General features: G+C 42.4%; 1 protein-coding gene across 2 annotated transcripts in view; it reads left to right on the plus strand.

The window, feature by feature from the left end:
- The window catches only part of LOC115363200 (CASK interacting protein 2), a 98,148-nt gene that overhangs the window by 70,007 nt on the left and 7,446 nt on the right, over positions 1–20,695 (plus strand). For both annotated transcript variants that reach the window (XM_030057303.1, XM_030057304.1), the window contains exons 8-14: positions 4,743–4,851; positions 7,641–7,749; positions 8,803–8,897; positions 11,988–12,105; positions 16,696–16,869; positions 18,395–18,469; positions 20,474–20,610. In XM_030057303.1, coding sequence (XP_029913163.1) covers positions 4,743–4,851; positions 7,641–7,749; positions 8,803–8,897; positions 11,988–12,105; positions 16,696–16,869; positions 18,395–18,469; positions 20,474–20,610 — 817 coding nt within the window. The remainder of the gene's footprint in view (positions 1–4,742; positions 4,852–7,640; positions 7,750–8,802; positions 8,898–11,987; positions 12,106–16,695; positions 16,870–18,394; positions 18,470–20,473; positions 20,611–20,695) is intronic.

Below are 20,695 nucleotides of genomic sequence, written 5' to 3' on the forward strand. Positions count from 1 at the left end.
TTGGGTTTAAGCTTGTAAGGTTTGAAAGGTGAAAGGTGAAAGGTGTAATGAGTCGCAGATTTGACAACCAAGGCCGCGGAGTTTCAAACATGTTCATGTCCCAGACTCACACGGAGTGATTTTGCCCGAGGGGCTGTCATATGAAAAGACAATGTGGTTTGTGTCAAGTATTAAATTATTTATATGTCACATCTGAACACTGAAAAATGGTTGCGCAACTAAAACCCAGTGTTAAAATAATCACTCACACATTTTGTGTGCCATAATTTCTAGCATATGAAATTAAAGTGAAATTAAATTATTCCTCTTTTTGCTGAGGACCCCGTGGAAGCTCCTTAATGACCCATGGGGGTCCTCAGACCCCACTTTGAACACCACCCATCCAGACTGCACATCTCCATTAACCCTATAAAGCCTGAACTATGAAAGAATTGGCAGAAAATTCCAATTTTTTGAAATTGAACCCTTTATTTAGTCCTATAACAAAATATATATATTAAAAAAAAATATATATCAAAAAATATGTTATTACACGACCTTTCTGGTGTATGATATATGATATGTACTTGAAGTGCCAATGGTGCAGGGTGAACAGGGGAAGTGTTCAAAGGTATACAACAGTATTTTGGTCAAGTATTGATTAAACTGAAAACGAAAAACGGAATTGAAAATGTGTATCATATATGATACAAATGGCTTTATAGGGTTAAGCTGAAATGCTAGGATTTTATTAAAACTCAGACAGTTACTGACCCGTCAGAGCCAAAATATGTATCTGTATATATAATGTGCAGATATGTAGGATCTTAATCCATCTGTACTTTGGTAGAATCTGTCCTAAATGTCACTTTAGAATTATTTAGGGTTAAGAGCGTACCATTAACAAATTCACAATAAACAGATGTACAATCAAACAAACTGCACCATCAATCAGAGATGGACAGTCAGCGTTGTCCGTCTCGGATTATTTTTAATCTCTAATTAGGGCCAGTATCCGCTCAGCGTGTCGGTCTGGCCCTGCAGCCTTCCCTTCCCTTCCCTTCCCTCCTTCCCGCTGCGGTGAGTCCCTGTGAGGTCTGCAGCTCTGGCAGCGCCTCACATGTCTGTGGATCGAGGAGGGAAGTGCTGTCGTTCTGACCCAGTTCTGCCACTTCCACCACAGTCACTGCGTCTGTGGAGGAGCTTCAGCGTCTATGTGGGTCACCGGCGGAGTCTGGATCTCGGCGTCCGGTCCCGTCATCGGCGCAGACTTGATTGGCTCTTTAGTAACGTTCTCTTCTCGTTCCTCTCTCGGGCACGAAGCCAGTTTTTCGAGTAATAGGTTGGGATGTTTCGCTTTTGATTGGTTTTATTTGAAAATGATGAACCAGCCGCACTTTTTCGATCTCGGTGCTTTAATCTGAGCGGTGAGGACCCGTTTCAGATGCTTGGAGGGTTTCCCTTGTGTCTGTCATTCTGTTGATATCGGCTCCCTGTGCACTGAGGCTGGCCAGGCCGTGACCCCAGACACACCACTTTGTTTACACACCGCTGAAATAGGGCCGACAAGGATGAGAATGATCGTTTATTCGCTTTTTTTTGTGTAAATTATGATGTATCATATTAGAAAAGCTGGATATAAATGGCAAAACCTGATTAAAATTCACCCAGCTTTCATGCTCACTTGAAGAAAATTATTGTCCCCCATGATCAAAGATCAAGGGAACAGACTATGGATTAGATTTCTCGGCCTCCGCTGGCCCGTTTTGAACGACACTTGGAGGAATAATGGATTTTGACACTGGTATCCGGCATTTTGAATATAAACCTGTTTGGCCCAACACAGCGCCACCACCAGGCCAACAGGACCCAAAGCTTCACACTCAGTATCTCAGACACGGCTGGGCCAAATTCGATGAACCTTTGGGGAATGATGTGTTTTTTTTACATTGATATCTTGTATCCAACAAAATGAAACTGATTGGTCCACTACAGCGCCACCAACAGGCCGAGAAGTCATAAAGCCTCACACAGCAAAGTGTCAGACACCAAAAATCATACATAAAAAGATTAAAAAAAAAAAAGTATCCTCAGAGTAACTTGCACCATTGGCTGTGGATGTGATGGTCACTGTTGACTTTTCTTTTTCTTTTTTCAGTGAAGACGTTACTGAATGCGACAAACAGGAGTCAATATGCAGCTGTTGAAGGCATAACGATGTGGGCTCGGTTCTTGTTCATTGCTTATGAGTTAAAACGTGGCTTTTGACGTTCTCAAATCTGTCAGTAACGACTTGAATCGGTACTCATTTTTCTCGTTCACCCTTTTCTTCTTGTCGACGTTCCGTTTTACGCACGCGCTTTGCATTTTATTTTTTGCGACATTTCAGAAGTGCAGGTTAAATTCACATGACGGCTGTGTCAGAGCACAGCTACTGAGCGAGTACAACCGAGAGCAGAGCAGCACAGAGCAAGGATAGGTGTTTTTTTTTTCGTTTTTTTTGTTTCTCCTCTCTCAGCACCCAGTGAGGACTGCAGGGAGAAAGACTTCTTTGATGAGTCCCTGTCTGTCTGCCCTCCTTTTGTTCCGCTTTAAGGTGAAGTGAACCAAGCTTCTTCACTGCTGGGAGCCGCAGAGCTGCGAGGCAGAGTGGGAGGAGAGGGAGAGAGAGAGAGACAGAGACACGGGAAGGAGGAAGAGAGGAAATGAGATAAGAAAGAAGCGAATAAGAGCGAGAGATTTGAGGTTTGGGAAGGACGGGAGCGAGCGGGAGTCGCAGCAGAGGTGCCAACACAAGCATCTGTGTCAAGATTAGAATAATGAGATATGTGAGAGAGGTTTAGTCTCTCTCTCTCTCTCTCTCTCTCTCTCTCTCTTTCTCTTATATTCCCAGTGACCTCTTGAGAGTTTTGTGTGTAATGAGCCAGGAACCGAGTCGTGTTGACGCCGTGCCAGGCAAGAGATGATGCCTCGTGCAGGCCGACATCATCCCTTTTTTGTTATTGTTTTTTTTTTTTTATAACACATTTGTCAGTTCATTTTTTACAGATGCAAGACAGTCTTCATTCCAGGGTAACGTGGCTGCGGTGCTGAATTTTTTTTTTTTTTTTTCTTTTAGTTTGAATCTCCACTTTTAGCTGAGGGCTTGCGGCGTCGAGATGCTTCGGGGCGCAGGGCAGGGCTCTTGTGGTTTGCGGTTTGCCACCACTGAGCCAGGGCTTTCGCATGGGGATGTGGGTACATGAACTCTTCCCCTTGTACTGGCTTTGTGTGAGTGTGCAGTGTTGATTCCTTTTTTTTTTTTCTTGAGAGAATGTGCGTGTGTGTGTGTGTGTGTGTGTGTGTGTGCGAATGTAACTCTCGCAGCACTCTCACAATCACTCTGCCATGCCTCGCATTCCCAGCAGAACTCTGAAATTCCCCCAAAGCATTCCTACGGCCCGGCCTGCCAAACACCAAGATCTGTATTTGTGTACGTGTGTGTGTGTGTGAGGGTGTGTGTGTGTTTATCTACAACTTTGTGTGTACTTTTGAAATGACAAATTGCCACTGCAGCGCCGCCATAGGCCTTCCAGTCTGCGGAACTTATTGAAAACACTTAATTGAGAAAAGCTTCATGAAACGTGCGGATCATGTCAGATCTGTAACAACTTTAAATGCATGTAGACATTCATTTGATCACCTTATAACTTTATGATATACAGTAAAATACATATACTAGGAGAAAATAATAGTAGCACCTTATACATTATTAGGTAGCGAAAAAGTCACTTTGTATATTTTTCCCTCAGCTCTTGTCAATTAAAACCAAAATCCCAGTAAAAACCTAATTTAAAAAATAACAATAAAATACTCATCTGCATACAGAAAGCATACGCTAGTGTGTATATGTGTGTGTGTGTGTGTATATATGTATCTTTGTGTGTGTGTGTGATTGTGTGTGTTAGAGCTTGAGATGGCTGCCAGTTCAGACGGGTCAGAAATTTAAAGAAAACAGGCCGGGATGTGTCATATTTGGGGTTTTTCCAACTTATTTTAATGGATATATTTTGCTTTGTGGCTTGGATTGCTGAGGTGAAATTCAATCAATTTATTAAAGTGGCATTTAAACTTAATTTTGAATGATATGGCCTAATGTTAAATTTAGATTTTCCATCCGTTTTCATCTAATGGCAGCAGATACTGTAGACTCCAAATAATAAGAGGCCTAAAGATAAACTCCTGCAGGATAAATGTCAGGGTTTCTCGAGGCTCCGGCTGCTCGTGATCAGGTTTGAGTCGGGTTCGGGCAAAATTTCCTCGGTCACAGTCAAGTCTGCTTCAAAATGTCAGGCTGACTCAAGGTCTCGTGTGTGTGCGCACATGTGGAGCTGGAATGTGAAGTCCCTCCTCTTCACCCCTGTGGCATCTCTGTGGGTTTGCAGCCGTTAAACAGAAGATCGGCTCTGAAATGATATATCGTCACTGTCACTTTTTACTGCAGGAGCCTGCACTCCACCCATCCATCCATCCATCCATCCATGTGTCTGTCTGTCAGCTCTCACTAAAGCACAGAGAAAAAGCAACAGAGAGAGAGAGTTTTATAGTTTTAATCACTTTGCACTCCTTGCTCCAGCCGCTGAAGCCCCTCTGAGGCCACGTTGTCGGAAAGGAAATCAAAGCAATAATCAGGTCATTTATATTTGCCATGTCAGGAGTTGATGGTTGTGTGTTTGGTTTTAACGTGCAGCCGTTGTTGCCGTCTCTCCGTCTGTTCATGCCAGGTTGCTGCTAAAGGCGGGCATCGATATCAACAAGACCACCAAGGCCGGCACCGCCCTGCACGAGGCGTCCCTCTACGGCAAGACGGAGGTGGTCCGACTGCTGCTGGATGTAAGTCCATGTGACGAGAGAGGGCTTTAATAAAATACAAAGTAAATTCAATGTCTGCTGATTAGTTCTTTAATGTCTTTAAATAAAAAAAAATGTCTTTAAATAAAATCCTGCTGCTCCTATCAATACGTTTGTCATTACAAGGATACAAGGAAGTTTATTGGCCATTATACAACAGGTTGTATAATGAAATTAAAATGTGGTTCCCTCTTGATTGATTATTATTTATAAATAGATAGATAGATAGATAGATACTTTATTCATCCCGAAGGAAATTCACAGTTTTCAGCAGTATCCACAGAGTACAAGATTAAGTAAATCAAAAATAAAGAATAAAAGATGACACTCGAGATCTAAGATCTAAGTACCCAATGTGCAAAAAAACAATGTGCAAAAAACCAATAAAACCAGTGTGCATCGATGTATACAATGTGCATAGATGTGGGCAATGTGCAAATTTACAGTATAAACAGATGATAAATAAATAGCACCCAGATGATAAATAGATGATAAAAAAAACCCCCAAAAAAACAGTGTGCATCGATGCATGTTGCATGGCTGAGCTTTATTCAAACCCGCAACTTTATTGATTGTGGAGATCCCAAAGTGTCCAAATATACCAAATATGTCCTGTTGAATTACAGGCAAATGTGTATAAAATGATGCACAAGACATCTAGATATTTTCTATTTGATGTAATGGTGGAGCCATAAAACAATGGCATGTTGGCTTTGAATGTTTCACTCATTGTGACTGTGGTGGAGCTTCAAAGATGTGTTGCAATCAGCAGATGCAGGACATTTTTGTGACATTGACAATATGGAAAAATCAATCTTCTAACTTTGAAGCTACTTAAAAAGTAATTTAAGGGATAATCAAAGTTGTAGGAGTTAAGGTTCAGGCATAGAAACATTCATATGTCAGGTTAATTGCCCTACCTTATCCCAAAGTGTGCCCAAATTTGATCTTGTAGTTTTTATCATTATAAGGAAAAGCAAGATCAACTACCAGAAATTTATTTGGAAGCCGTATCCAAATTAAAAATAACGCCAGGGGAGCTGTGTACTGTACTGTGGCGATATAGATTATTTTTTTTAACTGAGTTTTTTTTTTTTTTTATGACTCACTGTTACTCCCACAGTGTCTTTGTTCTCTTTGTCACATCGTACCCCTGTAGTTTCCCCAAAATGTTGCATAAAGATAAGATGAATCGTTAATGATTCCCTCCGGGGGGGAAAGCGCATGTTGCGACTGCTGACTTTACAAAAACATTTGCGTTTTCCACGAGATGGAGGTTCCAGCTGGAAGCCATGATCCCACATTATAGGCTTCATCTGTAAAATCCACTTTAATCATGAAGGGAAAAAGGAGCATGTGATCTCGAGTTACCAAAAGGTTACACACAAAAATATGAAAATGTTATCACCCACAGTGTGGAAATTTCCCTTTAATTTCGTCTTAAGACATTATAAAACAGGAAGTCTCAGCAGCACCGACCTTCAAAATAAATACAGCGTACGATATACAAGTCTGTTAAATGCACGGTTGCTGTATGTATGGCCAAAAAACGCAGCAAAGTCGCAGGAGCACCACCCTGTAGATGTGAATCCTCGTCGTATTTAGGATGTGAACAGCGTGTGTGGGACGAATCATTTCTTTCTGTTAGCGCACTGCAAAAACGCAAAATCTTACCAAGATTATTTGTCTTATTTCAAGTCAAAATATCTTATTACACTTAAAATAAGACATGATCACCTCAGAAGTAACTTGTTTTTAGACAATTTTCACTTGTTTCGTGTGAAAATTTGCTTGTTTCTTTGTCAAAATTTGCCAGTGGAAAAAGTGAAAATTCACTTCAAATAAATGAAAATTACCTAGAAACAAGAAACAAATTTTGCCAATGAAACAAGCAAATTTTCACTTGTTTCAAGCAAATTTTCACTTGAAACAAGAGACAGTTGTCTAAAAACAAGTTACTTCTGAGGTGATCCTGTCTTATTTTAAGTGTACTAAGATATTTTGACTAGGAATAAGACATTTTTGACTTGAAATAAGACAAATAATCTTGGTAAGATTTTGAGTTTTTGCAGTGTGATATACAAGCGTGTTAAATGCACGGTTGCTGTATGCATGGCCAAAAAACGCAGCAAAGTCGCAGGAGCACCACCCTGTAGATGTGAATCCTCGTTGTATTTAGGATGTGAACAGCGTGTGGGGGACGAATCATTTCTTTCTGTTAGCGCACTGCAAAAACACAAAATCTTACCAAGATTATTTGTCTTATTTCAAGTCAAAATATCTTATTACACTTAAAATAAGACATGATCACCTCAGAAGTAAATTGTTTTTAGACAAGTTTCACTTGTTTCACGTGAAAATTCACTTGAAAAAAGTGAAAATTTGCTTGTTTCATTGGCAAAATTTGTCAGTGGAAAAAGTGAAAATTCACTTGAAATAAGTGAAAATTAGCTAGAAACAAGAAACAAATTTTGCCAATTAAACAAGCAAATTTTCACTTGTTTCAAGCAAATTTTCACTTGAAACAAGAGACAATTGTCTAAAAACAAGTTACTTCTGAGGTGATCATGTCTTATTTTAAGTGTAATGAGATATTTTGACTAGGAATAAGACATTTTTGACTTGAAATAAGACAAATAATAGTTTTTGCAGTGCGCTCAGGAACCTGTAACATCTCCCGGAGGGGAAAAGTTCAAATTCAGTGTTGATGAAGTGTCACGCAGACGTGCGGCGTGTACGTAATGTAGACGATGTTGTCTTTGTCTGTGCAGGCCGGGGTGGACGTCAACATCCGCAACACTTACAACCAGACGGCGCTGGACATCGTCAACCAGTTCACCACCTCCCACGCCAGCAAGGACATCAAGCAGCTCCTCCGAGGTGAGAGTCAAGGCACACAGCTGTCAGAAATCTGTTTTTTTTTCTTTTTTCTCCCCTCAGCCTGTCTTTCTTAACTTTCCTCTTTCCTCTCTCAGGCGCCTCTCAGCCTTTCTCTCTCACCTCCGTCACTGTCTTCGCCGTATACCCTCCCACCCTCCCTGTTCTGTGGATCCAGGTCGCTCTCAGAATGTGAGAAACCGAAGCATCTGTCTGCGTTAAGAATGGGTATAGACAGGGAGGATATATCGGGACTCAAAGGAGCTGTAGTTCACAAAGCGCCAGTGTTTCACCTCAGGGTTACATAACTTTAAACTCCTATCTATTAGCTTGCAGAGCCGCAAACAATAGGCTGCGTGTGTGTGTGTGTGTGTGTGTGTGTTTGTGCATTCACACTGAGCTCCAGATTTAAGAGAGCTGTGCATATGAGAGATTACAGTGTATGGATGTGAATTAGCGTTGAGTTTGGCCTCTTGTGTTTGTGTTATCTGCTCTCTAATCCAGCAGGCCCGAGCCGTTTGAAGTGCCTCTCCAAGCATGGGAACTGAAAGCATAATGAGCACTTGTGGGTAACGAGCGAGCGCCTGCTTTAAACGCGGAGGCCTCAGCGCGGAGACTTTCTCGTCCTGTTTACCAGGGCAGCGCGGAGAGATGAATTACTCTTTCACAAAGTCAGTCGACACACGCGGCAGATTAATTATTGATGCGTCTGCCGTGCAGTGGCTGCATGAAGCAGTTGGCTCCGTGTTGGTTCTGGGAGAAATGACTCATTCAAAAGACAGTCGGTGTTGTGACTGTGCTGCTGCTCGCCGGTTTAAACCACTGTAGATTTGAATTGTTCTCTTCCGGCTTTGAAAAAAAAAAAAAAAAAAGAAACAGATATATATCTTATTTTGGTAACTTCTGTCGCCTCCCTTGTATTTTGTTTTAGTTCCTGTCGTCTTATCTTATTCCCAAGCCTTCATCTCCCCTGGGGATGGCAGCGAAGGAGTACAGCAACAAAGTCATGATCTAAATAAGCTGAATTTGAATGTCTCTGTCTCCCTTGTCATCCAGATGCTACAGGCGTTTTGCAGGTCAGAGCTCTGAAAGACTACTGGAACCTCCACGATCCCACCGCGCTCAACATTCGCGCCGGAGACGTCATCATGGTGAGCGGCTCAGGGCTTCAGGGTGGAAACAAACCAGAGTAAAACCTTTACACAGTGGCTCTAATGCCTGATGGCCAACTAACTTTCTGATAAGGTGACAAGGTGGTTTATACCGGGCGCACGCTGTACAATATCACAGCTGATTTATGAGTCCCAGATGTTCCCAGATGCAGTGTGTGAGGTCGTCATTTCCTGATCTCACAATTCAGTCGTGGGCCAGATAACCTGATTATTTTCAAACATGTTTGACATTTTTCTCCTTGTTCCTGTCGTGTGAGAGCTGCACACGTTGAAAAACGAAAGTTCAGATTTGAACCCACCTCTCCTGAAACCACCTCTTCAAGACGGTTTCCCCTGGGATTTTTTTCCTGGCAGGGTGTAAAAGCCTCTGAAATAACAACATGTGACACTGAAAACTGTACTCATGAAATTATTTTAGATGGGTCGGCGGCTCCTTACGGCACACGGAGGCATCATTAAAGATTTTACCAGCGGATGCGTCTGAAGCTGGTTCAGTTGGAAAAGCGATGAACCTGCATCATATCAGAGGTGGAAGATACTCACTGGCAGTATTTTATGTTTAATAAAACAACTTCAGTGGAAGTTTACTCAAGTGACAGAGTCTGCAGCTGCTGCGCCGCGTTATCGTGAGATGAAGGTGTTTCATATGTCAGATTTTTTTTCTATTTATGCAGTCATTATGCATCTGCAAACCAAAACGAATATTATTTTGTGTGTTTTTACTTGCTTGGATTTTGGTGATGACCTTATTTCTTCAGTTTAGCGGAAGTTTATGTAACACTATAACTGAACATCTGAGCAATTTCACATCTATATATTTGAGCGAGAGGATCTACAAACATGAATGGCCTACTTTTATCAGAAGGTCGGGTATTAGCGAACTGATTTGTGTAACCATCATGGAGACTGTAAGGTTGAGCCGGTGGTGAGGCACATGAAAAGAGACGGGAAGCAAAGAAGTTTTTGATGTAATCGGCGGGACATCCGATGCAGACCTGCGTTCTCCCACCTGGGCTTGTTTCCTGCCTGAAGTTCCTGTTTGAAGTCGGCCTGAACTTTCACAGTGGGAACCAGCGAGCCCAGCCGCTCTGGGCGATCCAGTCCGCAGGTACAGTGAGCCGATATCACCGTCGGCTTTCAGAGACAAGTCGAGGCACGTTCAGCTGTTCAACGCCTACACGTCTACTGTACAGACAAACACACACCCCGCTGTGCCTTCACACACACCTTTAGATGAACTCTGCCCCGCATCTTGCCTCTGGGAGTGCGTCAATGTGCGGTTTGTGCTGCAGTCGAGCGTGAAGGGCGACCTCTGACTCTTCAGTTGATGCGGTCAGTGACACGGCGCCGTCAGAGATGCTTCCTGCAGGCCCAACACACTTCCTCCAGCTTCACCCTCACCAGAGTCCTACTGGCTGTGGGATAATGTTCAAACTTTACAATCAGGCTTTGGAAATCTTGGACGAGAAGCAAATAAGGCACAATCATTGACACATTTTAAGTAAATACAAGATTCTAAGTTCTTTAGTTTAGTTTAGTTTATTCACAAGTTTTTAAAAGACACAGAGAATGTCTTAAAAAGAAAGAGCAAAAACTAACCAGGATAACACAGAAAAGTCAGTGACTTATTTCCACTGTGGTCCTTTTAAAAGGATAAAGGAGGAAAAAAGGGAGTTTATTCCACTCCACAGCACCCCTGTACCTGAAAGAGAGTGCTCCAACCTTTGTCCTGTGCCTGTAGAGGGATACATTGCCTAGGCTACCTCTAGTGTTGTGTCCGTGGTCAAGTCTCGTAAAGTAATTATGTAATTATTAATTCTCCTAACTTTATTGATTTTCATCATGTAAAGCTCGTGTTTAAATGTCACTCCTAAGGCTCTCTGCAAACACATCAAGAGACTGCAGCAGATCCACTGCAGACTTCACCACTTTTAAAGAGAGCTACCAAATCCTAGTTAATTCAGCAGCAAACCTGTACCCATGTCCCCCTCAAATAAACCATAAGTAAATAAAGAAATAAATGGTAGCACGGACTTGTACTCCAGATAGGGAAAGTCTTTCTACAAGTGGGTCACTTTACAGGAATGTACCAGAATGTATTTTCCGGTGTGCTTCAAAAATTAATTGCATTAGACACTGCTTTTGAGCTTTTTTTTTTTTTTTTTTTTCCTGGCTCAAATTTAGTCTGAAATTTAATCAGTGATGACTAAAGACTTTGTTGAATCACCGTGCAGAGGCGTAGCCAGCAGCTAGAGGGATGTGATGGAGGTGGTAGTCGGTGTGTTTCATGTCGGGACTTGCACCGAGTATGAAATATCTCACAGTGACTGAACAGATCGGGTGTTTTTCCTTCATACTGGATCAACTGTATAAACAGAGGGGAACACAGCCCAGCAGGTACGGGATCTTCTGCACTCCCTGCTAGGATAAGATCATTAGGCAATAACACAGGATATCGCAATATTTGCAGCCAAATGCAGTATTTTCCAGAATGTCAAGTCCTTTTCATGAAAAGGTTTCATTTAAGAGATTTCAAAGGATTAATTTAGAATAAAATAAAATCAGGGTTGGGTTAACGTTGAGCTGGGTGCAATAACACTGCAATAACATACTGCAATAACATCAAATATCACGATATTTCAACAAGACAGTAGCGCTATATTGAATTTTTACATTTTTTATTTAATGTGTTTTCAAATGTTCTTTTTTTTTTATTGTGAAGCACTTTGAGCTGCAATTCTTGTATGAGAGGTGCTGTGCTATACAAATAAAGTTTTTATTATTTATTATTATTATTAACATATATGGTGTTGGGTAAGCTGATGTGTCATGCAGATATTGATCAGTCAGCTGATTTGATTACCTATTGGTTGTATAGTTTGTCTAACTGGATTCCACATGAATATGTCGACTCACCTCAGTTTCAGTGGAGAGTTTTAATGTGAAATGACGGTCTAGATGTTGCTTCAGAGGCTTTTCCACCCCGATAAGTGCACAATTCTGGGGAAAACTTTGAATTTTAGGACGTTTTTGGGAATGTAATCTGTGTTCTGATTGGTCCTCGCCCAGGTTTTGGAGCAGCACATGGACGGGCGCTGGAAGGGCCACATCCACGACAGCCAGAGGGGGACGGACAGGGTGGGTTTCTTCCCCCCGTCCATCGTGGAGGTCATCAGCAGACGATCTGGTCAGTCACACGCACACACACACACACACACACACACACACACACGCACACACATCAGGCTCATTAGTCAAAAAAGTACCACATCACTAATTACCTGTTACTAAAGTAATATAATATTACTTATTTCTTCCGAGGAGAAGAAACTGTTCACTCTTGTTATGTTACTTTTTTTTGATCAGTCATCCTCACACATGTATTTTTATGTTTTTTTTATGTATGATGAATTAATTTATTTGTGCTTCTTTGATATTTCCTATGAAGCACTAATTAGGTAGCATTAATCAAAATAAAAAGAAAATCACCACTTGATGGTGCACCCTGCAGCCGAGTGCCGACCTCGGTGTTTGCGTTGCTCATCGTGCGAGGACATGAAAATGCTTTACTTTGAAAAATCAGGTTAACTCAGCTGCCTCAGCCTCGCGTTTCTACATGAATAATCAGGGAAGCCAAATCGGCTTGATGTCCAGCGTTCCTGCTTACTCACGTGTTCTCTTACTCATGTACACACACACACACACACACACACACACACAGAGTTACAGACACAGATACACTCTGCTAAACTGTCTACCAGCCAGGTGTGTGTGACAGGTGAATGACACTGTAGTAATTAGCGCTCACACATTCCTGTGACATTTGCGAGTATTGCATCATTTGAGCTGCCAGCTGTAAAAGGAGGATTCATTTTGTTGAGTCAGCAGCTGGCATACTGGAACATCAACACCGATCTCTCTCTCTCTCTCTCTCTCACACACACACACACACACACACACACACATACACATGCAGGCTGATGTGCTTATTCGGTTACTCAGCACTCAACATGTCAGTAGACTCACAATAGGATTAAGTCAGAAATGTCGGAGGACGTGACACTGATGATGCCTGTTGAGTCTGCAGCCGGGCTCCATGTACACACTCGCTCTCCGGCCGCCCGATGCATCACACTGCTAATACCTGTTGGTTACTACAAGGTGTCAGATCACCACCTCCACACACACACACACACATAATCCAGTACTTGGCTGCCTGTGATGAGTGCTACAGAGAATAATCCCCACCTGATTTGGCTTTTGACATTTCCAGGGCGGCTTAGACAGCAGGCGCGAAGTTTGATAAGAACTCCAGTGGGAATTTTTGTTTATTTGAGTGCTAGAAGTTATGCCTTTGGAGTAAAACAATCCTCATAAGCCTTATGCGGTGTATATTGCATGCATAAAACAAAAGTGTAGCAGGAAAGGCAAAAATGACAAAGTAATATGAAGGAACATTAAAGCAACCCGACTCTCTGCAGGGAAAAATCAAGACCGCATTTCCAGTAATCCTAATTGCTTTAGTCACAAAGAGGATGTCGCTCCTTCTTCTCTCTTTGGCTTTATTGAAGAGGATAAACATGTCGAGAGTGATTTTTCCATCAGTTTTCACTCCTGAAATCTGACGTCGAGGTAAAGAAGCTCTGAAAGCTTGAGGTCCATTTTATTGGGAAAACAGCATCCCACCCTGACCTGGTGTCACACAAGATAAAAAATGGTAACAGCCACTTCAAGATGTTGGCAATCTTGGCCTCATTTGTTTATGATAATTATACTAATGCCAAATAAAGTGTATGGTGATTATTTGTTATTGCTAAAGTGTTTTATGTAATAGGTTGAAGTCCATGTAAGGAGAGAATGCTGTAATAGAAAACAGTATCAGATGACTGGTATCAACCTCCTCAGTTCTGCAGGTCCCGTCGGTGGGTTCGTCATTACAAATGCATGCTGTGCAGCTGAGCTTTGTTCAGGCTGGCAGAGCTTTATTTTAAATTCTAGTGAAGATCCTAAGGTTTCCAGAGACACCAAATATGTCCTGCTGAATGACAGGGAAATGTGTGTAATATGATCCAAAGTCATCTAGAAATTTTCCATTTTTCCATGTGATGCTGCGGCCATGAAACGGTGGCGTCTTGGGTTTGGTTATTTCACTCAATACAAGGGTGCAACCAGCAGAATATTGTACCATTGCTGCACAATATGGAGGAAAAAAATATTCCCCTTAACTTTAAAATCTACTTAAGAAGGAGTTTCCAGGAAAATAAAAGTTAAAGGAGTTGAATCCACGTCATTTTAGTGTTAAATGTGGATGAAGGGGAGGAGACAGGTTGAAAATGGACTTCTAAACCTTGAGACACCCTGAAACCTGGATTGTGTGAAAGATGTATTCATCTCCATCTTCAAGTTCAACATCAGGTTTATTTAACTGCCAAAATCAGTGTTTACAGACTCAAAGGGCTTCACAAGTTTACAACAAACAAACCTGGACGACACCTCCTGACTTGAAAAACTCATTGGTGAAAATAGGGGGAAAAAAATGGAAGAAATCTTGAGAAGAACCACAAAGAGAGGGGACCCAATCTTGTAAAATGTTGTAGGAAAGCAACCATGTTCGTTTGAGAGACTCCTTTTTCCCTTGGAGGACCCGAGCTTAACACGGTAGACACTGACACAAAGCAACACCTCCTTCAGTTGTGGACAAAATACAGTGGTTACACTGAATTTTAGTGGGCCTTGAATTTCATGGTAAATGGGTGATAATCAGCCAGTAACTTATTTGAAAACATAACTCCAACTGCACAGAACTGTTGCATTCACATAATTGAATCTTTATTCAGACACAAGGTCCACATAAGAAATGAAATTGAAAATAAAATCAAAGATAAAACAGACGCAAAAGTGAAGAAATACATTATACAGTGCTATACCATTAAGTTACCAAAAATAAATAAATAAATAAATAAATATATATATATAGGGGAGAGTGGGGTAAGTAGTGCCAATTTTTACTTAAAGTGCCTTTAAAGCAAGGGGATTACAGTGATGCCTCCAACTAAAATATGCACATATAGTTTAGGATGTTGTGCATCCCTGGGAACAATCACTTTGGATCTTATATAAACTGTTTGAGAAATCTAGCTTTTGAAAAAAAAGTGGTTTTGTGGCACAACTTGCCCCCGGTGCGGGGTAAATTGTGCCATTAGAGAGAATACACTGGGGTAAATTGTGCCATTGATAATTGAAGTAAAACAGATCATTTTAATCTCACAAATGATAATGCTATATAAAAGCAAAACAAATTCAATACAAAATTATTTATTTAACATTTATTTATTATTTTAACAAGATCACAGGCCAATTTTCTATAACGAGGCCTAGCGCCACATGAACATTTACCCAGAACAAAATAAAACTTCCAAAATGAGCACCTGCAAATCATCTTCACCTGAATCTGAATAGTTTTAGTGATCAAAGGTAAGAAAACAATGTACAATAACAATAAAATACAATAAAGTAATATATAGTATATAATCACAAGTTGTGCCAGTGGCACAAATTACCCCAAGGCCCTTTGGCACAAATTACCCCAAGCCCACCATTTTGAAAAAAAAAAAAAAAAAAAAAAATGCATCCCCCAGCTGTTTTGAGCTAACATCATGCTAACTGTATAGACTCATGGTGTAGCTTACTAAAGTACTAAAACCTGTGTGAACTGTTTTCAAAGTTTTCTATAATTGTTCAAACACAGCAATCAAAAAACTTTGATCATAGAAATTTTACTTTGGAGGGCAAAAAAATGTTTTTTGAACTTAAATGTGCTCACCTCTCAAGCCATGTGTCTCTGTTCTTTATAAGATGAGTGAAATGGATGCCTCTTCAAAAATATGTGGTCACATGACCAACTTCTTCTATAGTTTTCTAGATAACAGGGGTGGCACTACTTGCCCCTTGGCACTAATTACCCCACTCTCCCCTATATATATATATATATATATATATATATATATATATATGTCATATATACACATACGTACATGTATACATATATATACACACACACATACACATATACAACACATATACACATATACACATCTAAAGGCAACACATATACACATATACACATCTAAAGGCAAGTCTTAAGATTTCATGATATTCCAGAAATGTCATGAGCAGTACCAGCCCTGGTTTCATTTTTAGGATCTGATGGATATTTGTCTAATATTCGTCTAGAATGAGCTTGGTGACCCAATAAAAGTAAAAGTTTTAGCTTTCAATAAATTTTGAGGTAAATGTTAATGTATTTTGGAGGTAATATCAAAAGAAGTTTCAAATACGTTACTTACTAATTATCACTTACTTACCCATAAATTCGTGGTCCACTAAGATGAAGTGTTGTCAGTACGTTCAACACACTGCAGCACTGCACCCGAAACAACACAGGAAAAGGCTGTGCTGCCCCCCCCCGCCTCCTCAGTGGCTGGTTGCATTGCCATCCCAGTGGAGACCCTTCATACCTCTTCCAGGATGCCATGCAAATTAAAATAATCCCACTCCCTCTCTGTGGAGCCCTTGTTTAGGACTAATCCTCCATGCTTCCAGACCATCCCATGCTCTACTTCCTCTCTCTCTTCCTCCTCTGCGTCCATCTCTCCATCCATACCATGTAATGACTGACCTGCACCTCCACCTCTAACCATCAGCTTGATAACCTCCTGCTCCCTCCTCCTCCTCCTCCTCCTCCTCCTCCTGTTGTCCTCCCTGTCTTGCCCTGTAGGGGGCACCCTGTCCCGGCACGCCTCTCTGCCCACCCAACGCCAGCAGCTGCTGTCCAGAGCCCCCCTCTCCTCCAGCCTCAGCTCTGCCCCCCAGACTGATGACTCCTACACTCTGTATGCCCCTCCCACCCACGTGGCGCTGCCGCTCGTCAACGGCCTCAGCACCAACACAGGTATACACACGACGGACGCACACGGTCACACACACTCACACACACTCACACGATACAGACACAAACACAAGGAAGTCTGTTGAACAAGGAGCCTCTCTTCCAGTCAGACCTCCAGCACGACCATCCACCGGAAAGGTACATTACTGAGAAAGATCGTTTTCCAAACCCTGGGAACTGCTTTTACTGGAAAAGGACTTCCAAGACATTCTTGATGGCAAAAAAAGAAAAAGCCTTTACTGTGTTGAAACCAACTCTCAACACATTTCAGCCTTGCTGTGCAGTCAAATCCGCCTGAAGAACTTTTGAGGTCTTTTTAGCTTCAGGAGTGCCTTGGAACTCAATTTTCAGTGAAATTTGATTGTGGAAAACAGTCAGTGTGGTGATTTCTAACTTAAGTCGAAGTAAAAGTTCTGGTGTAAAAAAAAAAAAAAAAAAAAAAAATCCAATCAATTAAAAGTTGAAAAGTAGCTCGTTTAAAATGTACTCCATGTAAAAGAAAAGAATGACATGAAGAATGAAATGTGAACATGCAAAATCTACAGTGGTCCAGTTTCTGTTGCTTATTGAGAACCACAAGATTTTTGCCCTGTAATGGATGAGATTTAAACTGCAGTGAAGTTTAAATAATGTGTTTCAGTAAAAAATGTATTTAAGTAAAAGTACGATTACCGAGTTTAAAAAACACTCAAGCAAACATAAAAGCTATTCTACCAGCAGAAAGTCAAAGGCAGCTGAACTTTCTACATAATCTTGACAACATTTCACTTCTCACCCAGAAAGCTTCCTCAGCCCTAATGTGGTTGGGTTTCCCTGGTGTTTATCGTCGTGTTAAAGTCTTTACAGTAACTACAGTCACATGGACGCAAGTGCAAACTGCTCTTAAATCTCTAGGGTACCAAAGTTAGGACAAATTTGTAAGTGGCTGGCAAGTGGTGATGGGTGTTTGTTCCACTTTTGTTTGTTCCAGAGGAGTGTCCCTTATCCTTCAGACGTAAATAAGTTCAAGTTCATTTACAGTGGGTTTTACAGGCCCACAGTTAGTAAAAACCATAAATGACACTCCACCTATCTCCTCATGGCAGACAAGAAAAAACTCCCAAAGTAAAGCCAGGTGCCCAGCTGGTAATGACTAGCTCAAATCAATAGTTAATTGAAATCTAAATTAATCAAGGAGACCACTGATTCTTGACCTCAGGAGTCAGTGTGAACTCTGCTCAGAAGTTTCAATTCTGGGGACGTATCTTGGGTTAGTAGTGAAACGTCTTCTAAGATTACACAGAAAGTCCAGTTGTCTTTTAGATATGCGATGACCTGGATGTCTGAAAACCTTCATCGACATAAAAACTACTCAGTTCATCAAGTGCCTCCTCGGACATTAACCCAATAGAAGCACAGTGTATCGTGTCCTGTTTGTCCTTCCAACCCACCTCAACCCCTCAAACAGCCCCAACAACCCTCACCCCTTACTCCACATGACAGAAAGCAGCCTTTCCCCGAGGCCCAACAGAGTGTTTGTGTCTGATAGGTCTGTCTCCAAGCTGCCTCTCTCAGCCCGGGTGTCCCCTCGAGGACATTTGGGTGCTCAGGAACTCATGCAATGGTAAGAGCCCCCCCTAACGACAACTGCGTCTTGCCCCTGCCCAGTAGCTGGCTGCCTAGCTGCCCCTCCTCTGCGCTCTGCCTGACCAACCGTGTGTCACTCACTATGATGTCTGCTTCAGCCTGATCTTCAGGTCAGGCCGCCTCGCTGCCAGTACTCCCTGTTGTTCTCCTGGCTGCTGCCAAAGCGACGACACCAGTTCATCCCTGGCCTAGTTACTCCGACTGTCACATCGCAATATGTTCCTCACCAAAAGCTGATTGGATGCTCAGTGAGCCGTACTTAACTAACTCAGGGATCTTCTGATGTAGCTAGATAAAAAGCCCTCAGTAGAGCTTGTCATAGGACTCTGTAGACTCTGCCATAGACTCTGCCATCTACAAAGATTTGAGAGAGCTGTATTTGTGTAGCTGTTTCCCAGGGGTGTCAGTTCACAAAGCTCTACGCTATCAAAAAGTCCCTGCATCTAATATCATCTGCCACCAAAGCGTCCAAACCACTTACATGTGGAGACCAAATCTCCCAAGCCAAATGGAGCAGTGACTGATGACTGACAGGGTGTAATTTGGTCACTGTGAACAGTTTGGCTGTGATCAAATAGGATGCTTCTTTCTAATGTTTGGACACAAAGTTCAGCCGTGAGTGTTAGCTCGAAACAGAGAGCGTGAACATCAAACCCCGTGCAAGGAGCTTTACACCGTTCGTGTTGCTATGCAACCCAAAGTGTGACAACAGCTTCAAAGCTAATTTGCGTTAGCTTGTCAGGAGTCACAGAGGGGAGATCATTGTTGAAATTTTAAATTCTTAGGATGCTGGTATGTGAAATTCTCTTTGGCTCCACGGAGTACTGAGAGTTTTGTTATTCAGTCCAAGAGCTCTTCCTTGATGGAGCCCCTTTCAAGGGTTGTTGTTGTCGTCGTCAAAGATGGGACACATTCAGTGTGGAACGACGAGGGCAAAACGCCACATGTGTAGTTTGAAGGGCATGCGCCTGTCACGGCCAAACCATTGGAAACAGATGAGGAACAGTTCAGAGCATCCTATGTGATCATGGCCTGGTGGGACTTGATCAACAAATGCAGCTTAAAGGTGCCTGATGTAGTTGCTGACCACCAGTGGCACATTAGTGCACACGAGAAACACCAAGTCCCCGTTTTGTTAACAAACCATGTTCTTCAGCATGCCAGGAACATGAGGGGAACATCACACACACCAATATAAACAATCCAGCTCTCAAAATATTCCAAAACAAGACTTTGCAAATGTCTTTTGAGGTAGGAAATGCACTCAACATGTTCATTTGGCCTTAAGGACGCACACAAACTACATTGGGTACCTTTTAAATAGTCGCAAAGGAAAACAAAGAGATCAGTTTTGCTTGACCTTTGTTCTCGATCATAATGATAGTAATGATGAAATATGGACTTTTTTAACTTGTCATACTCAGCTGACACACACACACACACACGCGCGCACACACACACACCTTAAAGGCTGAACTTCTTGGCTGTGTTCCTGCGTCATTGATCCACCCATGCCTGCAGCTGTGCTCCTTTGCTACGCCAAAACCCGACTTCCTCCACAGCGCAGCAGCTTCTGTGGCAGTCGTCAGTGCCTTGCCCTTCGCCCCACACACACACCCCCGCCCTACCACCCCAACCCCACCCCCACCCCCGCCCCCGCCCTGCCCTTTGCCACTGCAGGCTTGTTGGCCCCGTTCTCTCAGCCGGGCGTGACTCACCAAAGAGCCGCCTCTGCCAGCTTCGTATAGCCTGATATGGATTGTCTGTGTTGATGTGAACGTCTGTCAGTCCGGAGTCCGATGGGACGGAGCCGGATGAAGGACAGGAGAGGACGGGGGTGGGGAGGTGGTAGGGGCGTCCTCGGTCCTCACCCTCCCCAATGAACCCCTCTGATTTTTTTTCAATGTTTTCATTTTGTTCTATCCACCCTCTCCCTCTCTGTCCATGTCTTCCTTGTCGCCCCTCTCTCGTCTCCGTCCAGCCGGAGACAGGAACAGCGTTGGGAGCACGGGCAGCGTGGGCAGCACCCGCAGCGCCGGGAGCGGACAGAGCACCGAGAGCAACAACGCGCCCAACGGACTCCACCATAACGCCACTCACCACGACAACACCAACAAGGTACTGAGCTGCTGCCGAGCCACGGTCAGACTGGTAACATCCTGCTGGCAATATATCGAAATCTTATCGGCCTTTTATTAAATTT

The sequence above is a fragment of the Myripristis murdjan genome, chromosome 8 (genome assembly GCF_902150065.1).
Source record: "Myripristis murdjan chromosome 8, fMyrMur1.1, whole genome shotgun sequence".
NCBI classification, from domain to species: Eukaryota; Metazoa; Chordata; class Actinopteri; order Holocentriformes; family Holocentridae; genus Myripristis; species Myripristis murdjan.